Source organism: Rissa tridactyla, chromosome Z, assembly GCF_028500815.1.
Source record: "Rissa tridactyla isolate bRisTri1 chromosome Z, bRisTri1.patW.cur.20221130, whole genome shotgun sequence".
NCBI lineage: Eukaryota > Metazoa > Chordata > Aves > Charadriiformes > Laridae > Rissa > Rissa tridactyla.
In genome coordinates this window covers 34,113,470-34,138,849 of record NC_071497.1, presented here as the reverse complement: position 1 = coordinate 34,138,849, position 25,380 = coordinate 34,113,470, and the positions used below count along the sequence as shown (strand labels likewise).

Below are 25,380 nucleotides of genomic sequence, written 5' to 3'. Positions count from 1 at the left end.
TCTCTCAGCCTCTCCTCATAGCATAAGTGCTCCAGCCCTCTGACCACCTTCGTGGCCCTCCTCTGGACCTGTTTTTCCTGTGTTGGGAACCCCAGAGCTGGACACAGTACTCCAGGTGGGATCTCCCCAGAGCAGAGCAGAGGGGGAGAATCATTCGCTCGGCCTGCTGGCCACGCTTCTTTTGATGCAGTCCGGGACTGCTCTCAGTCCATTCTCCGCCCGGCTTGTGTTTGTGCCTGGGATTGCCCGGACCCAGGCGCAGGACCTTGCACTTGGCCTTGCTGAACTTCACGACTTTTGCAGTCCCGCCCCCATGCGGGGGCCGGCGCTGCCGCCCCACGGAGCCCCGCGGAAGGGGGAGCACCGCCCCCGCCCCGCCCAACGGCCGCCCCCCCCTTCCCTTCCCTCACCCCCCCCACACCCCCCCTGCCGCCGGCGAAGCGCAACGGGGCCATGTCGGCTCCGCGCGTCGCGGCGCCGGGCTCCGGCGGCGGGGCGGCGGAACCTGAGCCGGTGCGCGGCCGGGGGCTGGAGCTGGAGCTGGGGAGCAGCACGCAGACGTCGCACCGGCTGCTGGCCTACAGCGACGCGCTGCTCTCCATCATCGCCACGGTGATGGTGAGCGCCCGGCCCGGCCCGGCCCGGCCCAGTCGCGTCGCGAGGCCTGCCCGACCCGGCCCCACCGCGGAACCTGGGCCGGCGGCGGCAGCATCGGGGTGGCGCCGCGGGGAGGCCCAGAAGGGCGGCGAGGCCCGAGGGCTGCCGTTGGGCGGCGTGAGGGAAAGTCGCCGGGCAGCCGCAGCTTGTCCCGGTCCCCGCGGATTGCGGCCGTACCCCGTCCCCGCGTTTGCCTGCCCGGCGCTGACGAGGAGCCGTGTCGGCCTGTTCCGCCCAGCCCCGTCCTTGCAGCGCTACCGTCAAATGCCGGTGTCGGGGGCTGGCTGGCGGGCGGGCGCCGGCGAGCGCGGCGGGCCGTCCCCGGGCAGCGGTGCCCGGTGCCGGGGGGAGGTAACGGCGTGGTCCCTGGGCGGCCGGAGGGCGATTCGGGGAGACCTTACAGCAGCCTTCCAGTACCTGAAGGGAGCCTATAGGAGACATGGGGAGGAACTCTTTATGAGGGAGCATAGAGATAGGATGAGGGGTAACAGTTTTAAACTGAAACAGGGGAGATTTAGATTAGATATTAGGAAGAAATTCTTTACTGTGAAGGTGGTGAGACACTGGAACAGGTTGCCTAGGGTGGTTTTGGCTGCCCCATCCCTGGAAGTGTTCAAGGCCAGGCCGGATGAGGATTTGAGCAGCCTGGTCTAGTGGGAGGTGTCCCTGCCCATGGCAGGGGGGTTGGACTGAATGATCCCTTCCAACCTAAACCATTCTGTGATTCTGTTCTACAGAACTGCAGGCTGTGGGTGGCTGCGTGATCCGGGAATATTTGTGTCCACCTGATGTTTTTGAGATTTTAGTAAAGATCTCAATAAGGAAAAGAATGTCGTGCTAATAAGGTTTTGTTATTTCAGATTTTGCCCGTGGCTCACACGAAAATACATCCTGATCAGGTATCATATGTCTATTGTTTTGTTGTTTCTCACGTCTTTGCAAGTATGTGTAGCATTCTTAGCACCCCCACTTCATTTCAAGTTCCAGACTTTCAAAAGGCTCAAACCATTAAGTAACATTAAAGCGAACAGAAAATTCCCCTAAGGGGAGCAGCTGGAACTTGGGGTGAAGAACTTAAATACTGAAGATCTGTGTAATCTGCCGAAGTTGTGATATAAAGCCTGAATGAGCTGTATATTGTAGGCCTTAGCTTTTATCCACTTATTTTCGTATGAACAATGAATTGCCCATCTGACCAAAACATCTTTCAGAAAGCATCTGCTCTTTTTGGTAACGCATCATCACTTAGAGATGCCACTTATATAGTGGAAGCTGAAAGCTGTTTTTAAAATCAGGTTAGTAATAAATGTAATCAGAATAAGCAAAGGTGGAAAAAGAAGACTACAGAAAATAAAATCATTTTGAAAGAAACAGGAATGTTAGGAAACATAAAATAATCATTTGAGAAAGTTTACAGGGTTTTTTTTTATCACAGTTTATTTTTCTGCTGTTAAAAACAGACCGAGATGCAAATACTTTGTCTTATTTAGTTTAGGAAACTCAGGTATGATCCATAACATGGCAAATATGCCACGTGAGTCTATTTAAGCCATTGTGGTGGCATATGCAAAATTTTCTGAGGTTAAGCTCTCCCCTTCCTCATTGTTCACAATCATCACATGAAAAGCTGTGTGATGCTTCTACTCCAGAAGTCAGTGCAAAGGAAATAAAAGAAGCATTTGTGGCCAGCTGTCCTCTGAAATGCATTATCACAGTAACAGTGATGAGAGGGTGTATAAATGAATCATAAGGTGAACAGAGCCTTGGGAAGCCCTTCTACCGATTGAAGAGATGTGTTGGTATGTCATATGCCACTAACTACACATTTCAGCGTACTTAAAAGTGTCTAATAAACTCATTCCTCTGCGTGGTAGTAAAAAGATGGTTGGAAGAGAACTGCATTTTCAGAAAATCTATTTCATGACTGCATGTCCTGCCTTATTTGCAGATGTTGCTAATAATTCACATGTAACATTTAACTTTCCTTTCTCTGTCTCTGTGCATCTCTGTTTCAGAAACTAGGTGAAAGTGTTCAGCAACTTCTTCTAGCAAAAATTGCAGTCTACTTGATGACCTTCTTAATAGTCACAGTGGCATGGGCTGCTCATGTAAGGTAGGAAGACAGCGTTTAACTCCAAAGTTAAAGAAAAAAATATTGTTTAAAAGGTCAGGAGGGAACCATGTGTCTGATACATTTCTTTCTTGATGATATATTTCTGAATTGTCTTTTGTTGGATAATATAAAAATTGTAAAGAAATGCTACCCTAAGCAGTGAGTAAGTGCACTCTTAGACTACTGACACAGTGATACAGAGAACCACAACCATTATATATCTTTACAATTAGAGTTACTCTTCATTTTACTTCATATTCTAGGTGAAATTAAACTAACTGTGCTGAAGAAGCATGACTTTGTAACTTGTGTGCTACATGAATAGAGGAACTGAAACAGCTGGCCTAAAACTTTTGTCTCTCAGTCCTCAGCAGTGGTTCTTACAAAATCAATTGTAATGTTGCAAATGCTGCATTTTATAGAGCTGCGGACACAGACACCTGCCCGTGTCCTGATAGTTAAAAGGAAATTGACATGCAGGCATCACACTGGAATCGGGACAAGTTTTGTTTGAATTTTGAAATTTACAAATGTCACTATGTTCTTACCTTAAGTAAGGGGATTGACTGCATTCTAATGGAAGTGTGCAACCTGTAATTCAATACTTGAAGCTGATACTTCATGTCAGTGCTTTTATCACATTGCTTTTCTTTGGTTGCATCAGTAAATGCTGATACACAACCTTTGAGTAGTTTAGGGTTTTGTGGACGGTGATTGTCATGCCCACTCTCAGGAAGCAGGGGCGGGGTAAGTGACTTAGATTCATAAATCCCCAATGGCATGGACTAAGGTAAGACAAATCTCAAGGTCTGTATACAAACATTTATTAGATTAGTAACTAGGTTCCACAATAATTGGTTAGGCATATAACAAATGATGGCAAGCGCTGAGGTATGCGTTGTGTTACTTAACAACAGGTGTACAACAATTTATGGCAAGCGGTACTTAAGGTCGTTACTTAGCATGTTACTTACAAAACAATTTATGGCAAGTGGTACTTAAGGTTGTTACTTAGCAACTGGTATGCAAGCAGTAACTTTAAAAGAGAAGAGAAAAGGAAAAGGAGCGGATAGAGAGATAGGCAGAGAGAGATAAACAGATCACCAGTCCCGGTTCCAGCGTCATTTCAGGGAATCTTCCCAGTCATAATCTCTCTTGGGGAAAAAAATCTTCCCACGCACGATCTTCTTTTTTTCTCCCTAGGGGCGCTTATTTTCCCCTTTTATGTTTGCTGAATTAGCACAGCCTGCTCCACTTGTTATGGGGCAGCCTCATCTCAGGTTTTTCCCCCTCCCAGGTGACGTGGAGCATGATTTGGGTGGAGAGGTGAGTGACATAGTCATGTAAGTTTAGCATGATCTCTGTCATCTTCATTAGCATATGTAGGGTACGTGCTTTCATATGCATTTTGCGGATAACGAAGCAAAGTTCACTTATCAGACACGATGGCCTTGAGAACAGAGAACTAGCAAGCTCACCACACAAGTGGCAGAACTATCTTGTCTTCACAAGGCAGTCCCCCCCACGGCTTTTCAGGCTCCTGTTAGTCTTACCAGTTCTTTGAACACCAGTGATGCATTATTTATCTCCTTGTGAGTGTTCTGAGACATTGAAGGAGGGCCTCCTCCCCCTCCCTCTGTCTCTCACCATTTGTTTTGGGGAATTTGCAAGCTGTCTCTTACAGTGATTACTTCTATTGATTCTAAGTGACACTTCTGTGGATCAGGAATTTCATTAACAAGGTGTGGAGCAGTTTGGAAGAAATGTTTATTTTCTTTGTGTAATAATAACTATGCCATATCTTCAGGAGAAAAAAATTTAAGCCTTAAAATGCTGAAAATACTCGATGTCTGTAACAATGTGAACTTGTTTCTGCTCTACTTCTGAGTTTTAACTCAGAGAAAACCAGAATAATAGCACTTCATAATGGCATATGAGACAAAGAAAAATCTGAGACTCTGGGTAGACTCTGAACATCTGGATCTGCTCTGGAAGATCTGTGCAGTGCTACTGCAGGGCTCACATCCCTACAGAACATTGCTTCATCTGACATGCTAAAAGTCAGTCTGATGCTTGTATTTTTATTTTGACATTGGAGCATCAAATGGGCTTGTTCATATTCTTGTGTGAGCAGTGAACAGTGCCTGCTGGTGAAAGTCTGCCTTTGTTCATGCTTCAGAAGCATTGTTTTGAGCAGTGAGCACAGGCTGTCAGTCTTCAGTCTCCAGTTAGTTCTGGGCTCTGTCTGTGTTTAAGTAAACGGGTGATGAATTGAACATCCTGTGACTCCCAAGCCTTGTGCACCTTACTAGCAGTTTGCTGGCTGTCCTGTCCTGAGTGTGTCAGGTGGCAAAACATAGAGCTGGTGTGGAACAAAACTGCCATGGGAAAAAGCAAACCAGTAGCCTGAGCTGTCACTTGGTTGCATTTCATTCTATAGTGAAGTGGCATGTCCTCCAGAGAATTGTCATCAACCCCTGCTCCCAAATCACCCCCATATCTTCCATTTTCCAAGGAATGATATCCATTTGTAGCTCACTACCTTGTTTCGTTTTTGGTATATGACTTGCTGGGTCAGAACTGACATCTGGATCACTTCTTCACATCTGAATTGGCTGTTAACAATGGTGACGTTTACTTCAAAGTAAATATATAACTTCAGGTATAGAGGAGTGATAGAGTAAGGAGAGGGGAGTTAGTTTGCTGCATCATATGCCATTTGTCCTTCAAATGGAAATTATGTTCTTAGTAAGTGCTCCATGATTGAACTTGACTGTATCTCGCTTTTCAAATTTTTCTAAAAAATTATTTCCATGTTTGAGCTAATGAGTTTGGTAGCACCCGGACTACTTGTATAAATCCTGGAGCAAAGGAAATCAGATTCCCCTATAATACCATAAATATACAATTTGTATGCGTTGCTGTAAAATGTATTTTGGGAGCTGGCTTATTCGTGATATCTTGCCTTGCCTTGACAGGTTGTTTCAGGTGATAGAGCTTATAGACGATGTCCTCGCTCTTCTAAATCTGGTGAGTCTTGTCAGACACGCTAGATGTTTAACTAGCAAGTACAGGTCACTTTTTCTTAAGTCTGTGTGTACCTATTCAAATTTCCAAGTCGGGAAGATACAAAGAGCTTGCCAAAGTGGCTGATTGATAACTAAATTGCTTTTAACTTCCACATGTTTTACTATAAGCGAAAAGAAACTCAGCAACAGCTTAGTCTTGAAGTTCATTTGAGAGAACGGAAGAGGAACCTACGGCAAAAGCTTTTAACTGTTCATTTGTGTCCAGCTGAAGTATCTGTCCTCCAGGCTTAAGAAAATTAAATGCTATGTCTTTTGTGTCAAAAAATCTTACTGGGTAGGTTTGAATTACACTTATGTTTTCAGTCATTTCTCCGTTTCAGTTGCTCAGAAATGCATTCTGAAGCTTCTTTGAAACAGAATTATATGATCTTTCAAAAAATACCACTGAGAGACCAATCTCTGAATCAGTGTTTTGAGCTTTACACTTGCCTAAATCGTATCTCTTAAAAGCTCTTCATTTATTTGAGTACGTTTTTTAATGAACCACCCTGTAATATCTTGGTTACTAATAGTTGTAATGGAATGCTGCAATACTGAACATATTCTTGCTTTCAGCTAGAGCTTTGTATTTTGCTATTTTGTTTAAAATTCTGTCCTCTGACAGTGTGCAACCATGCAGTTAATTTAATTATTTTGTTAATAAAAATGCTAAGTGTAAACTCCATGAGATAACACTGCAGGAAATTATGTTACAAGCTTAAGACATGTAATTCTTATCTAAGGTAGCTTTCAAAGCAATGCATTTCTTTGTGATTGAGGTGTGTTGTTTTGGTTTTTTTAATTTGTCTTTTTTATATATGAAATATTTGTGATCAGAGATTAATGTTTTTGACAAATCATAAACACCTCTTAAGGAGGTGTGGTACTTTTGGCATTGCTACTTTAGAAAGAAGTCTATTAAGAAGCATAGAAAACTTTTACCCATGGTATTGGTAACAAAGTGCTTTCTAAAATAAGCCTGTACTAGCCATGTTTGGCTAGCAAACATGGAAGACGTGCAGAACTAGCTGTTTGTTACAGTCAAAGCTCAGCAACTTCAGAAGTTTATTCATTTTTAATGACGCAGAACGAGCATTTGATCTGTTTGTGTTGCATTCTCTGGACACATCTTTAATGCTTGCTTTGTATTTGGCCTAGTGTTTCAATATGCTTTTTTCTTTTTTAGGCTTGTATGATGATCATAACTTTCTTGCCATACACAGTAAGTACTTTTTAAAAATTTGACATATGTTTAAATTACAGGGGTTTTTCCTTTATTTATGTGGAAAGACTTTACCAAAGTATTCAGAAGCCAAGAAAAAGTGTTGTTATAGTATAAACCCTAAATCCGTAATAATAATTATGGCTCACTTTTTAAAAAATTCTTGAGGTCATGTTATAACTCCGATTGCTGCATGTTATAGACCTGTCAGAAAGTGAGTATGCTAGAAGAAAAATTATAATAGTGAAAAATCATAGTTTCACATAATTTCTTTTTAAAAAGCAACCGTATTGAAAAATGTCAAAGTTGCCCGATGAGAATTTTGCAACTTGTAAGGGAACTAAAGCTGTATTTCAAATTCACCTTTAGATGACAGAACATTTTCCTTTTGTGATCTAGACAGAGTTTTTGCTATTGCTTTTGACTTATTTAGCAAGGTTGATTCCAGTGATTAATTTTTTAAATCTCCAAATTTGATGTTTTACAGAATTTCTGGTTCAATGACCTTTAGACCTAGCAAGAGTATTTGCAACTGAACACCATATTAGCAGAACAAAACAGTTGCTTAAAATGCCTTTATATGACATACACCTGTTTCTCTGTGGATATATCTGTTATGTATTGGTCTGGAAAGAATAAGGCTGTGGTCAGTAAAATTATCTTTATCAGCAATAGCACATACTTTCTACTTTGCCTTGAAGCTGAAATAATTTTTGGAAAGTTGTCAATATTACCCTAATACTACTCCCTGCTTCTTTTTTCCCCCTAATGAAGATGCAGAAATTAGTACAACAGGGAGTCATGGAGGCAGGGAAATTGAAAAATTCAAAAAGGTATCCTAATATCAAGAATTTTCACAGCTATGAACATCTTGTCCACTGAAAACACTGTTAAACTTTATGCTCAGCTACAAGCCAGTCTGTAGTGACTACGGAGACAGCGTCAGAGAGTTAAAGGTTTTGTGGTACCAACATTAGAGCAAACCCATCTCTCCAGATGGCTTTGGTTGGGATGCCTGCATGTATTTGTGGCTAGAAATTGCATTTAGTGGAATTATGTTGAAATGCAAAGTATTATTTGGGGGTTTGAGTTTCAGTATTGAATAAAGAGTGCTTCTGTTTCTCTACTGTTATTCCTACATTGCTAATTAATTAAATGCTTGATCTAGTTGCATTTTTTTCTAGTTTTCTTTAATGGCCTCCTTTCCAGAGGTACCTTTTGGCATTTTTCTGTTCAGTGTCTGTGCTGTTGTCATCGGCCTTATACAGGTATTGGAGCTATCCATTTACATTTTCACATTTAAACAGATTTTCTTGGGTAGAACTAAAACTGTGTTTCTTAACTATGGATCTAAATTGCTAAATACCTTTTTTGTTTGTATAGCATTCTTTTTCAAAGTTGTGCCTGTTGTGAAAATACAGTAGCTGTGTATAAGATGAAAGTTTTCACTGCCACTGTCCTGTGAAGCTGACTTGTGCAACTAAATCAGCTGATCTCAAAGTTCACAGAATAGTAATTCCTTTCCTACTCTTTAAAAATGCGTTGGAGAAATAGCAATTGACTTTTCCTGCTGAGGTTCTTGCTGAGCCATGCAGCAGTGGCTGAGTGAACAGGCTTTAAACCTCGATCCAATGGCACAGTTTTTCTCCTGGTGCAGTTCCTTGTCACTTTCCGTTCCTTATTGTGGAGGTCTTCATTCCTCTTTATAGAAGATCCATGGTTATGGCAAGCTCTGCAGAGGAGACTAAAATCTTGACATGCAGTGTATTGTGAAATCTCAGAGCTTCTAGGACCAGCCATCCATGTGGGAGTGAAAAATAAGGTTGAAAGTGTTCTGGAGTTTTATAGTTTTATATTTGAAATACTGCATATACTATGTAATAATTTCAGTAATGCTCTTCTCCTTGCAGGCTGTGATAGTAGTGTATGGATTCTATCACCCACACTTACTGAATCAACAGATACAGGTGTCTGAAAATCAGAATTTCTATAAACGCCATATCTTAAAGATTATCCTGAGAGGACCACTTTTATGCTTTTTAGCAGCCATCTTTTCTTTTTTCTTTATTCCTTTGGTAAGTTCTCCTAGTTAGCTGAAAAATTTGATGCAGCAGTTTATATTAGTTGTATTCAGAACCATGTATTAAAGTAATGATGTTCATGTTAAATATGCAGACTTTCTCAGTTGCCATTTCAGTGGTGGTGTAATCATGGCTGCTACTTCACATTGAAGGTGTCATTTATTAACAGCTTTTGTCTTTCTCAAAACCGCCACTTGGCACTGAAATGTAGTTTCTGGATGTATCCTGAGCTTCCTTTCATCTGTCTTTTTCTTTAGGAAAAGGTGAATTTAGCTGAATTTTGAGAAAGATTCCATGGGAATTAGCAGTGTTTAAATAACCCCCAAATTTGCGAGGAATCAGGTTGCTGTTGATAAAGGGGTCACTTATGAGTCCAAACTTGAAAAGGCCTAATTTTAACTGAAAATATGTTTTCCTTTTACACCCTCTTATCCCTCGCCTTGTTCACTAGTGTAATTTCTTTTGATATTAATAACAGTGAAATTAGTCTGCAAGTTGCTCTTGTGCTTAGACCTGTGCAAAGCCTATGAACCACTTAAGGCCCACTGAGGTATCTTTGGGACACAAGTAGAAGTATCATAGAATATCTCAGGTTGGAAAGGACCCATAAAGATCACGTGTGATAGTTCTCCAACTTCCAAAGAGGTTATTACTGCATTTTTGTTAGCTCCTTCATTTAGCTTGCTTCATTACTGTACTAAATTATCTACCAAAAAGCAGTATTAGGGTGCACATGCAGTATTCAGGAGGTGCATGTGCATTTCAGATGAGCCTTTCCCATGTCATAAAATCAAGATTTGTTTTTGTTAATGTGATTATACCTAAAGATTGAGAGTAATAGTTCATATTAAACTTGTAATTTATATTTTGATAACTAAATTTAAACTGTGTTCGTTTTCCTCTCCATAGTCTTATGTACTTCTTGGGCTGGTAATCGTTTTTCCACATCTCACTCGATTCATTACTTGGTGTAAAACCAAGATTGTTGGTGAGTAACCATATTCATAGGAGTATGTTCAGATACATTATTAGGTTGTCAACATGTTATCCAAACAGCCTGAAATGAAATAATTTTAATTCTACCTCCATTTTCAGTCTTGGGACATAGTGATTTTGGGGTTTATTGCCATGCTCCCAAGCAGTTTCTCCCTCGCTCCCTGGTTTCCTTTAATTTTTGACTAGATTTGTGTAAGGCAAAACACATTTAAAGATCATTTATGAGTTTAAAGCCTCTCCAGTTTGTCCTGAATATGCATGTGCATGCACACACATACAAGTACATGAATGATGGCTGCAGGCTATCTATCCCTTTTCCTCCTAAAAAGGGAGCATGGGAATTGAAGAATGTAGGAAGCAAGCTCTATGCCTGTATCACTTTCTTCCCAGCCATATTGTATGGTCCCACATTTTCAAACTGGCAAGCAAAGCATCTATAAATTAAGCTTTTTCAGGGTAATTAATTGTTTAGGGTGTTACATCTCATTAATCTAACTGTTGTGGTCTAAAGCTGTGCCTTCACACATGGCTAAAGTCAGCCTAAATCCATGCTTCCTTCCCTCATGCTCCTTATGTTCTCTCTGTCCTCCTTGTGTCAGCGCTAACAATTGCACAACCACAGTAACAGCCAGAGCTGCTCTTAAACTCTGCTGAGAAGGAAGTTGCCAATGCCAAACCAAAATAAATGAGGGTGGTATCATGCAACCTACGCATACAAAACATGGAGTGTCACTCTTTGAGAGCAATATAAACTGACCACAAAAACACTGAATAGATCATGTCTTTGCAATTATTGCTCCCGAGGTGAGTCAGAAGAATAACACCTTTGTTTTGCTGCTGTTCAGCCTGGTACAAGTCAATCTGTATACACTGCAAGTGGGAACATACTTTTGACTCCTCCCCCATGTGGCAGCAAAGATAGACAGGGAGGCAGAAATGCTCTGAAATGGCAACAGCCTGACTCTCAGAGCGAGAGAATAAACACATACAAATATTGCCTGTGCCTACAGCAGTGGGGGCACTGCAGTTTGCAGTCAGGTCATGTCTGTATATATCTCACCCCGTCAGATGGCTGACATAAATTACAGCTCTGTTGACTGAGCAGTGATTATGCTTACTTTTAATTCATTTCTTCTTACTTCCTCTGGAAGCTGTAAGCTTTTTCTTTGTCCCATCTATACTCCTGAAGTGGTGCAGCCTGGCTAGCTGGGCAGTTCAGAGTCCAGTCTTTAGGGATGTGTTTGACATTTCTATGAAAGCTCCAGAGCCCCACCTTTTGACCAAAGACTGAATTTATTTTAAAGCAGACCATTTGATGTCCCGGTGCAGCCCCCGTGCTCAAGTGATCTTTTTCTCCCATGCAGTATAAGTTCTCTACACTGTTTCAGAGGACCTATAGCTATTAGCGCTTCCTGAGACACAGCATCTGATTTTTTTTTAGCTCAAATGTTTTGTTCAATTACAGCTTGAAGTCGTTATTCACTTGGTGGAAATGGTCTGCCATACAGTTTAAAGGACAGAGCTTTTTTGTCCCTGAAGCGCTTGTTGTCCTGAAAGCAACATGAACTTCAGGGAGAGGCACAGCTGCTGAAAATAGTGGACTGACTGACCTGTGTGGATGAACAGCACCCTTCTTTCTACAGAAAGATTTTGGCAGGTGGGGAGAAGGAGAAAGGGAGGTCACAGTAGGTTGTTTAACTACCTTGTTTTATACTACCTGATTTTGTCTTTCATTAATAAACATCTGGATTTGTTTCCAGGTCAGAGAGATGAAGAGGAGGAACACCGTAGCTTAGAAAGCTTCACTTTTTACCTCAGTGAGCCTCTGAGTAAGGAACGGGTAGAAGCATTTAGTGATGGAGTCTATGCTATTGTAGCAACCCTGCTCATTTTGGATATATGGTAAGGCTTTGTGTTGCCTCTTACACTTTATGTTGTTAAATATAAGACTAACTTTTGTCTCTATGTGATATTTGAGGAAATAAAATTAACCAAACATTGTCTTTGAGTTCTAAAACCTGCAGTGGTTACTTTAAGTGTGATTTTTCTGGAAAGATACAGAACACAAACAAAAGATACTTCTTACGCCCACATTTCAGCACTAGTGATCATCAGTCTATTTAATGTATGTTGGAGTGGGGAATCTTGAAGAACAAAGCTTCCTTTTTGTTTAGTCATGTTTTCAGAGAAAAGGCTTTTATCAACAAAAGCTGGGCAACTTTATTAAATTAACCTACAGGAATGCCAATTTACTTTTAGATTTCCTTTCAGATCTAATTTATTTGCAGAGCTGTTGTTTGAAATGCTGTTTTAAGTTCCAAATTGAGTGAGAACTACAAAGTGGATGCCAGTTGTTTCCTACTTGCTCAGAGTAAAGAAATAGTTCAGTGTTGCTTCAGGTGTGTTTTTATAACAGTAATATGCAAAGTAAAGTAAGTTTTCTCTCCACAGTGAAGACAACGTCCCTGATCCCAGAGAAGTTAGGGAGAAGTTCCACGGCAGCCTTCTTGAAGCTTTAAGTGAATATGGGCCAAACTACCTTGCATACTTTGGCTCATTTGTAACAATTGGTCTCCTCTGGTTTGTCCATCACTCGCTTTTCCTTTATGTAACAAAAGCTACACGATTAATGGGACTGCTTAACATACTTTCGTTGGCTTTCATTGGTGGGCTTCCACTAGCTTACCAGCTGACCAGTGAATTTGCAGAGAAGTCTCACAATGAAATAGAAGCCATTCAAGTCAGCTGTGTTATCACTTTCTTTGCCAGCATATTTCAGTTTGCAATATGGACTACAGCCCTCCATGAAAGGGAAACTTTACATCCTTTTGCTAGATATGGTGGCAAGGAGCATGCCTTCATGTTTGCTAAGCTGGCTCTCTACCCTTGTGTAAGCCTTGGGGCCTTCTTTCTGACATGTTTGTTAAGTGAATTTAGCACAGCAATTTTCCATCTTATGCAGATTGTAATCCCATTTGCTTTTCTTGCCTTGCGCATTTTTGTTAGAATTTCTTTAACTGTCATAAAGTCCGTGATGTCTCTCTCCGGACGGAAGGTTGTATTGTTAGAAGAAGAGGAGGCGTGTTTGTCTCCTACTGAAACACTGTCCTAAATTTCTGCGCAGTGCATGTGAAGTTACAACATTAACTTCAGTTCTTCTAACTTGCATTATCCTCATGTGTGGATTGTATCGATCTAAACCAAAGCCGCGTTGGCCATAACTGGGGCATATTTAAGTTTTACTGGTCATGCATTCTCCAAAACCTGTAACTGAAAACATTGGGTAAATAGGGGATACAAAGAAAAGCATGTTCCCCTTCCTTTAGAATTACCCTTTTGGAAAAAAATGGTGCTTGACATGTACCTGCAGTGATGATTGATTAAGAAGTGCATAAACAGACACCCCGCAAAATGGCCTTTTTTCTGATGTATGGCAGTCATTACAGCAGCCAAACACAGGTATAGAAGGTGGTTGTGCTACTGTAAGATAGGGAGTGAGGCTTGGAAGACACAGCGACGTCCGGATTTCTGGATGGTGCATCATGGTAGAACATTTGTGCATAGAGGTTGCTGGTGTCTACCTTTTTTTTTTTTTTAATGGTTACAATGTCTCTTCTGCATAGTCACAAGCTTGTGATAGCATTTTGAAAACTGCTTGTGTTTGAATGGCTCTGAGCATGAGTTTAGATGGGAGTTGTAATTGTGACCCATATGCAGTCTTCCACAATACCCAAACACAAGTTCTTCAGCCATATCTGTTCTTTCAAAAAAGGATGTATTTAACAAATGGGGATTCACGTGGCTATGTATCCAATGTTTGAACTAGCTTTAATACCTCCCAGGGAAGAGATTTGGAGAGCTGTGGGAATAGAGGTAAATTTATTTTCAGTTCTGAAGCAGGTGCTGATCTGAAATGAAAGGTTTGGATTTCTCAGGCTTTTTCTGTCTGTTTTCATGCCTATTGAAAGTAACATCCTTCTTTTATTCTGAAGGCATGATGTAATATTCAGAGAGAGTATGAGGGTTTCCTGCCATGTATAAGGGTTCCCCATCACATAAGGGGGTTGAGTTTTTCCCTAAGTAGAGCCTAACTAAGGGATCCCACAGATTTCTGAGTCTCAGCAACAGCAAAAGAAACTAACCCTGTAGAAGTTCCTGTCCATGGCATGTTGAATTTTTTTTCCCTTATGTACAGTTTGATAAACTTTATGCTTATCAAACATTACCCAGAGGAGGGCTGTACAGTAGGAGTGGGCAAAGTCATCTAGCCTCTGGCTGCCCTGGAAGCCTTTATATTTCTTTTTGTCAGAGCCATTAGTTTGTGTCCTGAACTGTCTTAGTGCCTGATAACTTGCATGCCATCTTTAAAGGCATTTGAGGGATTTTGTTGTTCCTCTTAAAAAAAAAATTAATTTAAAAACGCTGTGGCAAAGTATGCCTGGAGTAATTATTAGTGAAAAGAAATTCAGATACCATGTTTTAGTTAAGATCAGTCTTGAAAGCACTTGTGCTTTTGGTTTGAAGCACCTTGGTACCAATACGTAATTCTTAGCATTATGTGCATCTTGTGAGAGAGTACGTTCAGATACTCAAGGGGTTTTATACCTGGTTGAAGTTAAATGACTTGCAGTAGGATCCTGCATTGTGTTGTGTATTGCAGGGTTTTTCTGGTATTCATAAAAGCACTTTTGGTTCTTTATCGTTCTTTATGTGCAGCGGGCACATAATAAGCAGTGAACATGTGTATTTGTAATAAATTTCAATAGTGAAAAAACAAAAGCTTCTAGCCCTTTATTTCTGCTCTGCAGGTGAAACTTAGGTCTGATGTCTACAGTTGAAAACAATATGCCGGACATCTTTTTATTTTTTCTCCTTCAAAATCATCAAGGTCCATTCTAACCTCAAGCATTCCGTGATTTTGTGTGAAACACCCAAAAGCTTTTAATGCAATGTGAAAAAAAGTTGATTCTACTTCTATTGGTACTTAAAGAAAATGAGACCTGAAACTGAAGGAGTTTCAGTCCAGTGCTTACAGGGATGCTTTGAAGAGCAGTGAACTGCAATGTATAAATACTACAAGGAACTGTACAGGCTAACTAATGCGTTTTTCCTTTCCCCCCCACCCCCCAATTGCAAGTCAGTAATTTGCTCTTCAAAAAGAAAAATTATTTTTATTTGCTTGTAGTCAAGATACTATTATTCAACCCAAATTTAGTAATACTTCAGAATCTAAAGTTGAGGACAAACTTGACCTGAGGTTTTGTATAAACAGAGTTGGTTTAGGATCATTCTTATAGTTTTAGTAAGTTCTTGAGAAACAAACTGCATTTCAGAATGAGGCATTAATTTGAGTCGTGTGATCTCAAGTAGAAAGAACATTCCCAAAACTAACTAGCTGTTCTTCACAGAATTACTAATGACCACAGGTTTTTGTCTCTAGAAAAATTAAAGTGAAACACTTAAAATGACTGTAAGAATCCCAGAATGGATGAGGTTGGAAGGGACCTCTGGAGACTGTCTAGTCCAGCCCTCCTGTTTAAAATAGGGTCAGCTGGAGATGGTTGCTAAGGTCGGTGTCCAGTCACACTTTAAGCATTTGTGCCAATGGAGACACCACAACCACTCAACAGGTCAACCCGTTTGAATATCCAATTGCCCTCAGAGTAAAAAAAAAAAAAAAGGGTTCTTTTTTCTTGCATTTAAAAGGAATTTCCTGTATTTCAGTTTGTGTCCATTGCTGCTTATCCTGTCACTGGGCACCACTGAGAAGAGTCTGGCTCAGTCTTTGCTCCTCCCTGTCAGGTATTCGTGAACATTGATAAGATCCCCCCCGATCCTTCTCTTGCAGGCTGCATAGTCCCAGCTCTCTCAGACTCTCCTTGTATGGGAGATGCTCCTGTCCCTGCATAGTCTCCATTGCCCTTTGGTGGACTTGCCTTAGAATGTCCACATCTCTCCTCTACTGGGGAGGGAAGAGCTGGACACAGCAGGCTGGGTATGGTCTCCCCAGTCACCTCCCTTGACCTGACAGTGGCACTTTTCTGAAGTCCAGGAGGCTGCTTGCCTTCTTTGCCAGAATAATGGTTTTAATTAAATAAAATCTCCTGAAAGTGAAGAAGTAAAATTGCAGCAAAACATTCTAGTAAAACTTCCCTTCTAATGACATTGAATTTTTTTTGCCTGTGATGGTGGTACTGCCAGTCGGGAACAACTGCCTCCTACACTAAATAGGTCAGGTCAGAAAAAATGTGGGCATGCATGGGAGGGGTTCAAGAAGTCCCTGGTCTCTCAGTTCAAAATTGTGGTTCCATAATGATGGCTGTTTTGTTTGTTCAGACCAGTAGGCCTTGTTAATGGATTCGCGTTCAAGATTAATCCATTCAGGACATTAGAAGATGGTTAACAGCCACTTGCAGTGCTGTCACTTCTGCCTTCCATAACAAATGGTGCTAGCTGAAAAATTCTGTTAAAGACTGCTGAAGGATGCAGTTTCAGTTTGTAGCGTACGGAGCTCTTAATTTACTTTAAAAGAATAACAGTCATAGCTGGAATTCTTTGCAGAGACAGGATTTGTATTTAATCACTATAAACATTGTAAAGGGTTTGTAACTTTTTTCCATTTTATTTGAAAACAACTGAGTTAGTGCAAATGATTCTCTCACAACTTATGAAGCTGTTTCTTACAACTTAAACTTCCATGTAAGTTTGGAGCAGACATAGTCAAAGTTATTGTTTGGCATCTGATAAACCAAGAGCAGCTCTTGAGATTGGATTTTTTAGTAAAATAAAGCCAGTCACCAGGAATTTTGGACTTGGACAGTTTCATTTTTTCAGTGTGAGGGTACTTGACAGTAGGCTGCAAAGCTCAATTGCAGCCTTCAGCTTGGTAACCTGTGGGGTTACTCAGGCCAGTGCCAGGTAACCGTGACCTATTTCTTTGCTACTTTGGGCCACAAAGATACATGTTTTTGTGGTGAGAAGAAAATACACAAGTCTCTCTTAATGCTTATGATTTGAGATTTTACTGTAGGTAACTACATGGTGCCATTTATGCCTTCTTTTCTTCTCCATGTGTGATGGTGTAGCATCACGACTTGTAGTCCAGGTTGCCCACTGCATCAGTAGGGGGAGACCAGAACATCCGTTCTGTGTATCATCAAAAGAAATGAAGAGTAATAGCGATTTTAATTCAGAGACTTAAGTGCTTTCTGTTTAAACATCCAGTATGTTTCAGAATAACTGATGAGGTAATTCCAGACCATCAGAGTTTGCAACTTTTTTCTTTGTAGTATTAAGTTGAAAAACACTTCTGGCTAATATATGATCTAACTTGAATTGTTTGCTTTTAAAACTCGTAAGCTCGCATCTGGAGAAATGCCAGACTGGGTTCTAGTTTTGCAAATGTCAATATTCAAATCAGTGTGTGTTCTCTTTGCGCATCAGCACTAAGACTCCTAGTTCTACTACTACTACTGCTGCTTTGTGTTTGGGAGATTTATAACATTTAATTAAAATCATGCCACTGTCACGTATTTAAGGATTTTAAAACTCTCATCTGGACACGCATTGGACAGAAGTGGCTAAATAAGCAAGCACTGTGCCACTAGTAACTTCGCTGTCTCGTTACTGACTTGGCATTAAGCTGTGTGGTGAATTACTATGGCATTAACAACGGATAGTGATGTTGGGAACTAAGGTGATATCCACCCACCCGTGACCTCTCATCTGTATTGCTCCAAGTGTCTCTCAGAGTTCTTGCTACTGAAAGTAAATAAAGAAATGTAAAAAAAAAAAAAAGTGATAGATTATATATGTTCCATCTATAAAAGCACTTTCAGGTCTTGCTGATACAGGACATACAACAATAATTAAAAAACTTCATGATACTACAAATGGATCTGAGAATCTTCCAACAGGCTCCCTAAAGAGAAACATTTCAGACCTCTCTTAGTGAATTTCAATTACCTGTAGCTCGATTAGCAGAAAACAGCACAGGCAATTAGCTGCCAGGGAGTTTAATAACCATCTCCTTACTGTTTCACTGCGTATGTTTAACATTACGCAAGGGTTCGAAAATGGCGGCACTAATGAACACTCAGCAAAGATTCACATTCCTCAGTTTTATGAGAGAATGTGAAACATCATCCAGATTTCTTAACTGCCCGGCACATAACGACATGCTTTCGTTCAGGCTCCAGAACCAAACCCAGAAGAGTGCTTCGCCGCCTCTGCTAAGGCGCCCTCCGCCCTCAGGCCCGGACACGGCGAACGCTGTCCGCGCACCGCCTCCGCCACCGGCGCCGGCAGCGCCCCCGCGGGGCGCGAATCCGCCGTCCCCGCCGCCGTGTGAGGGGCCGGTGCTTCTCCCCGCCCCTCCTTCCTCCTCCGCCACGGGGGGCGACACCGCGGAGGGCTCCCGACGCCATTCCCCGAGGCTGCGGGGCACGCCCCGGGCGAAGAGGAAAAGCCGAGCCCGCTCCTTCCCGCGGCAGACGAGGGACGGCTCTGCCATTTTCTGTCGCGGGGGAGCTACCACGGTCCGTTCTGTGATACGACGCGTGACCGGACACCGCAATCCGTAGCGCCACGGCCAAAACACTCCGCAGGCCGCCCACGCCGCCCCGGCAGGGGCCGTGCCTCGGGCAGCACCACCCCCGCCCCGGCGGGCGGAGCTCTCCGCTCCTCCCGTCCCGCCACCGCCCTGCGTCCGTCACTTCCGGCCGCCGCGCCACCGCCGCCAGGATGATCCCGCCGGTGCAGGTCTCGCCGCTCATCAAGGTGAGGGCGGTGGGCGGGTGTCACGGCACCCCGCGGCTGTTGCGCTGCGCTCTGGGGCGGGGGGGCGGCTGGGGACCTCGACGGGCCGGGGCGGGCAGGTGGCGGGCCGGGCCTGGCGGGGCCTGGCCTGGCTGTGCGTGTGAGCGAGTGAAGGACGCGCCCTTGTCTCTGCCTCCCGCAGTTCACCCGGTACTCGGCCCTGCTCGTGGGGATGATCTACGGCAAGAAGCGATACGGTGAGTACGGCGCCGCGGGCGGCCTCTCCCCCTCCCTGGTGCGGCTCCGCAAGGGCACCTTGAGGCGGCCGGTGCGGGCCGCGCAGCCGCGAGCCCGGCCGCCATTTCCCCCGCCCCGGGCCCGCGCCGAGGTGGCCTTCGGAGACGGGCATTTACTGGTTTGTAGTCACAGATTCGTATGAAATGTGCCTTTGCGCCGGCGAAACTGTTTTTTCTTCGTTACTAAGTGAGTTAACAGGTGCAGAGCTTTGTGCCAAGGTTCGAGAAATTATGTCTTAAAGCGAATGTGTTAATGACAGACTACCTAAAGCCTATTGCTGAAGAAGAGAGAAGAATAGAGGCTGAAGAGAAAAAGAAACGTGAAGAACTTGAGCGGATTGCAAAAGAGCTTGCAGAAGGTAGTCCCTTAATTTAATATACACATCCCATGCTGAAGTGTACACACTGGCTTGCAGGTGGAATGCCAGTTTACTGCAGTGTTTTTAGGAGAAATTTGGGCTTACAGCCAATGGACTGCAGACCCAGTGGTTAAGGTTTTGTGAAGGATAAGGACTGCTGCTATTTGACAAGCTCTTCAAAATGTAAGCAACCAATTAGGACTTGTTAAATGGCTATCCAGATTTCCACTGAGAAAACAAACTGCTAAAAGTTGCTGGTTGTTCTGCGATGAATAACTGGAACAGAATATTAACTGTACTCAGATGTCCCTTATTCAGCTGGATGCAGAAAACCCATGATCCCTTTTTTGCATGCAATATAGAAATCTCACAAATGTGACTGATGATCTAAACCAGAAGTTGCAGGCAACTGCTTGTAACTGCAGCACAGACTTTTAAGTGGTATCACTAGCATAGTGTGAGAGGTCAGCTTTGTTTGTTGTATCTCTCAGATGAAGAGAACATGCCATAAGTAATCAATTGGGATTAGTATTACTGCTTTTTTATCATTAGCTTCCACCATATAGTATTCCTGCTGCAGCATGCTTTACCTTGTCCATGGGGTTATTTCTTGGCTGCCCTGTGCTCTTATAACAGAGGATTCTTCCGTCTGCCTTACAGAGGAGCGTGCTGTCTAGACTGAATTCACCTAGGTTATTTTAAGTGGACTTAAGAAGAATTTTTAAGAAAATTTAATATTAACTCAGGCTGTTCTTGGTGTAGCTGCACACTTTGAAACTATTTCCCTGGGAAACAGTGACATTTGCGTTGTCCTAAACAAGACTAATGTTGAACAAAACCTTGTGAAATGAAATGAACTACAAGTATATAAAATCAAATATGCACATTGATGAATTGTATCACTCACTAGAAAGCTATTTTTCACAGCTGTTCTACCATCATAAATACATAGTAATGAACTAAATAAATGAGTCTGTCAGATGTTTTCTAGTTTAGCTAAGACTTTTTGTATTTTTGGAGGTAGTGTTGCAGCTCCACTTAATGATAGAATTCTGTGGTTGTTTCTTTAGAATATTCTATCTATTTAGAAGTGGCTCACAAATGACCGGTCTGCTTTCCCAACGGTGATTTTGGTGCGGTTTTCCATTAGAAAAGCAATTGTTAAAACTTCATTCAGTGCAACACAGTTGTAAAAGATTGTTCTTTAAAGATTGCTAGCTGGACTTATCTGTAGTGATAGCTTTTTCTGGGCTTATTTGAGTTGTAAGTTCAGAAAACTGTCATTTACTAATGAGTAAGTGAAAAAAGTGCCTTTACCCCAAAGCAATGAAATATACTTCTGTTGAATAAGCAGAAGCGGGAATCATAAAAACTGGCTTGAAAGAAATGGAATACTTAAATCTACCTTTGATCCCACTAAAGCTTTCATATTTTAGTACTACATGGGGGTGACGAGTAGTCCTAACGATGTTTGTTTTTTCTTCCCTTCTAGCAAGTGAAGAGTCCATATTGAAATGAACAGAAGATTGGATCTTAATTTCACACATGGAAGTACATGGCTAGGCTGTGAACTGTTCAGTGGTTGGTGGACTCTGCATGCTGTTCTATCAATAAAGTACTTGGAACATTTCAGGTTGTATTTTTTGAGTGAATTGCACAGAGCAGCAGCGGAAGTACTTGCAGAATGCGACAGGAAGCATTTGTCATAAGCTGTCCATTGCTGCGGCTGAAACACTCTTGTATTCTTCCAGCCAGACACTACACCTACTACTCATAGGTAATGTTTGTGATCAGAAAATACATAAAATTTAATATATATGGGCAGGTGGGGAAGGCCGGCATGGCACTAGTTGCCTGAATCTGTTTATTAACTGGCTCAACTGGGGAGTTGGTGTCATCTTTTTTCAGCTTTGTTATCGCAGTGGATTGTTGCATGATTCTTATATTTGACAGTGCAGTCCAATTCGATTGTGACTTATCAGCCCATGCTGAGATCTGAGGAGTTAGTGCTGACTCACTAGTCAGATGTTTCTAAATACATACTTTTTTCAGATTTAACAAATGGTCAAATGTTGTTTCCCAAAACTGAGAACAAGTTATGGTCAAAATGTTGTCTGTCTCTTTTATAAGTGACTGGCTATGCAGGTGACTGGCGTTTAAAGAATTAATTGCCTTTAATGTGAAAGTAAGTTGCTTTTCACATGTAAGCTGCTAAGGCACCTCCTCAGCTGTACAGACCTCAGATGTCCCAGAAGAAGGTAAAATGCCTATCCCTGTAAATCATGTTTAGCGACTTGTTTCGTGTTCTTGTTTTGCTCACTGTAGATAATACTCGTACCTGCTTCAGGGGGTCTGGTTTCTTATTTGGACAGTGGCTAGCTTCCTTTTTATGACATTGCAGATAAGACAGCTGGAACAGTGGTTTCCGACCTAAATCTTTCTAAGCGCTAGCAGTCTTTCAGGAAACATTTTATTAAACTAATTACTCTTAAGTATACAGTCTCTTCTAGATTATGATTTGGAATAAATAAATCCTTAACTACCAGCGCACATTCTCAACTAACAAAGCAGTCCTATGGAGTATAAGGAAATTAAATATAACAAAATCATATTTGAATTGAAAGAGAAGGCAGATAGTTCTATTGAAAGGCATTTTTTTCTTGGAAAGTGGTAAAAACTGAAGCAGAAAGTCAACCTGAGACCAGTTGACTGAGAATGGAAAGATGAGGAAGGAAGCAATAAGAAAATGCCTTTCAGAGTGTGAGAGCAAAGATCCCCCATGTTTCCTCCGTAGTCTCAAAAACACTGCAGCCACCTTTTCTTCTGCTGGAACTAGATTTGTCTGACTCCTCAGTGCTCTGCTGCTGCTTGAGAGGGAGTTTCTCTCTACTGAATGTTTTTCCTAATCTTACCCATATCTTAAACCTTAAGGTTTTGTGGAAGGAGTAGAGGAAGAGGTACAGGGAAAAAAGACTTTTCTCTTGCAAGCATTTGTGATAGATGATGCAAGCCACATTCAGCCCAGACAGCAGTAAAATCTTACATGTATCCAGTACTCTGGGTTGTGTGGAGGTTTTCTTACACAGGATCAGGAGCTGCTGGAAGGACAAAGCTGCCCTGCTGAGTGCCAAGACATGCAACCCGTCTGGCTGGAGAGTGGATCTGGGGTTCATACTCCACCTGCAGTATTCAGTACCATCTCTTCCTTTGAAGAACTGAGAGGAGGTTGAGTTGTTCCTGTCCTGACTCCCTGGGAAGGGAGTAGCACTTCCCAGCCTTAGCTGGGGTTGGACTGTGGCCAGCTGGGAAAAGAGTGATAATTCTCCAAGGTCTGCAAGAGGTGGTTGAAGATCGGACCATGGTCTCCACTCTCTCTGCCAGTTTTTCCCTCCCTCTTTGCAGGAACTGCCATCTTCACAGCTCTGCCAGCAGAAGAGACCTTGTATGTGTTCTAACCTCTCTGGCAGTGCCAGGTCAGGCATCTCCACTCATGACCCACCACCAGCAGAGGGAACAGCTGAACAGCACCCACATGCTCTTTTTTCAGTAGCAGAACAAAGAGGTCCTGTCTTGAGTCAGCTTGTCCTACACCTTCCATCTGCAAAAGCAGATGGTGGCCAAGCCACAGCATTAAAAATCGCTTGGCAGCTCCCCAGTCAGGCAAGCTCCTTCTCCTGCATGGAGGGAAAATTTACTCTCCACCCCTAAGCTCCTGACAAACCTCCCCTGGCAGTCTCACAGGGATATTAAATTCCCCAACCTCTTGCCCCTCCGCTTTCAAAAGTAGGAATGGAGGTCTGTACGCATTACCTCCATCAGTGAGGTGCTTACAAAAGAGGCTGCCTCTCGTTTCCCACGGGAGAGCTGCATCAGGCCGGATGTGAAAACACTTCCACGGGTATAGTCAAATATGCCAGAAGCAGAGCTAAATTACGCTACAGCACTCAATAGGGAGTAGATTGGTCAGGAGACCTCTACTGTAATTGTGTTGCAACGACATCACTTTTCTCTCAGTCCTGGGAAAATGTTGGAAAAACCTGTTTATTAGCCCTTCCCTTCTTCATGCCCAAGTAAGTCCAGGCAGCCAGCGCCCAGCTGCTAGGGGGGCACCACTGCAGGTAGGAACTGTGCCAGGTTTCACCCGCATCTGTCTAATACCTGCAGTGGGAAGCAAATTGCAAGTGGTGTGCTTGCGATGGTGCAGCAAGACGTAGAAACATTAGGAGGGATCGTTGACCGGAAAGTGGTCCCAATCTTTAGGCAAAGTGGCTATGTGGTTAGATTGTACTATTTTGAAAAAAAATTTAATTTCCTCACCTGGTTTGCATAGTAGGAGAAAGCCAGTGTTGCCCTCAGATGCTAGGCAGTGGGTGTGAGAGCCACAGTAAGGGCCAAAAACGAAGGGCAGGCTGCCCGGACCTCAGGGCTGGACACGCTGTGTGTGCCAGATGAAAAGACTGGGAGCAGCAGATGAAGCATCTCATCACAGCATGTCCTCGGGTATGGGGAGGGAAGGGTTTTCTCCCACCAGCTGCTCCTCTCTGGGCCACTGCATTGCGTCATTAATGCTTTCCCTGGATGGGCCAGCCTGGGAAACGAGGGGCTGGGTACCCTGTCCCAGGGTACCATGGATGAATGTCAAGACTTACCCTGCACTTTACGGTTGGATAATCTCAGACTGCAGCTGTATGTTGTCTTGCCAGTGCTTTCACCGGGCAGGCAAGCGGGCAAGGACTCTGCACCCCCTGAGATTAAGCTGCAGGGAAAAAGTTTTACCGACAGACTGTATCCTACCAGAAACAGATATAGTGCAAGGGCAAAATAAAAGGAAAATTAAGGGTCTTGGCTTGCTGTTTCTCTTGCTGCCCTCTGATTGCTGCAAGTGGCTTCCCACAGCGACATGAGAGGCAGTCAGCTGCAGAGCAGCTGGGACACGTGACAGATGACCTGCAGAAATGCTCTAAGATAACGGGTATGGGTGGCAGAGCTGTGTGCACTGCCTGGGGCGCCCGAGGTGCTGCAAGCAGTCAGGGGACCAGCAGGAGAGGGATGCAGGAGATGGTGGTGGAGACAAGGGGGAGACTTGCCCTGTCCCCACTGGCAGGGCACAGTGTCCTGCACCACACACACGCAAGGTCCCCGCTCCGGTGGGGCTCCTGGGCTGTCCCAGCACCACCGTTGCAGAAGGAAGCCTCAGAGACCCTCCTGCTCCCATGGAAAGGGGCCATCCTCGAGAAACAGCCTCCTTCACTGGCACCCCACCCTCTGTGTCCAAACACCCCACCACACGCATGCATGGTCCCCCTCGGAAATACACGGCCGCCTGCCCACCCCGATGCTGTGCAGGGCAAGCTGCGCTCCCAGGTGCGTGTGGGCAGATGGGGCACAGCCGCCCGCAGCCCCAGGTCCCACCAGCACTGCTGGGCAGGCATCCTGCGATCCTGATGTGAGGAGCTCTGCTGGAGCATCTTGTGGTGCTCCAAGCACCTCACGTTGGGCACAGAAGGCAGGAAGATTAGCCTCCTGGCTTTATTTCCCAGAAAACGTGTGAGGACACAAGGAACTTTTCTCAACATTTAAGTGTGCAGCAGCTTGTGGTGATGTTTAAAAGCCCACGGCTCACCACACTGCAATATGATAGTCTTGTGGCATTTTTCCTACCGAAAAAAAATGACTTGTTTGACTTTATATGCTGTATGATGAAAGCCTCCTACATGGTTCTTAATGATACTGAGACATACAGCACGAAGTCATTACTAGTGGCATATTTAGCTTTCATGCAAGTGGACAGGTTTCCGTATTTTCCTGAAAGACAGTTTGCCACTCACAGA

At 43.2% G+C, this 25,380-nt stretch overlaps 2 protein-coding genes across 3 annotated transcripts; both read left to right on the top strand.

The window, feature by feature from the left end:
- Positions 1 to 420: 420 nt before the first annotated feature.
- Positions 421 to 14,886, top strand: TMEM175 (transmembrane protein 175). Of its 2 annotated transcripts, XM_054185385.1 has the most exons (10): positions 421 to 618; positions 1,518 to 1,556; positions 2,673 to 2,770; positions 5,749 to 5,800; positions 7,025 to 7,060; positions 8,245 to 8,328; positions 8,971 to 9,135; positions 10,051 to 10,129; positions 11,898 to 12,039; positions 12,589 to 14,883. In XM_054185385.1, exons 1-10 carry the CDS (start codon positions 454 to 456, stop codon positions 13,247 to 13,249), a joined length of 1,521 nt encoding a protein of 506 aa, XP_054041360.1. In that variant the 5' UTR covers positions 421 to 453; the 3' UTR covers positions 13,250 to 14,883. The 2 variants fall into 2 exon arrangements, with proteins under 2 accessions (XP_054041360.1, XP_054041362.1); XM_054185387.1 differs by lacking the exon at positions 8,245 to 8,328 and having other exon boundaries at positions 12,589 to 14,886.
- Positions 14,887 to 18,756: 3,870 nt separating this feature from the next.
- ATP5ME (ATP synthase membrane subunit e) lies at positions 18,757 to 21,178 on the top strand. Its single transcript, XM_054185388.1, has 4 exons — positions 18,757 to 18,915; positions 19,097 to 19,151; positions 19,451 to 19,549; positions 21,042 to 21,178. Exons 1-4 carry the CDS (start codon positions 18,880 to 18,882, stop codon positions 21,065 to 21,067), a joined length of 216 nt encoding a protein of 71 aa, XP_054041363.1. The 5' UTR covers positions 18,757 to 18,879; the 3' UTR covers positions 21,068 to 21,178.
- The last annotated feature ends 4,202 nt before the right edge of the window (positions 21,179 to 25,380 follow it).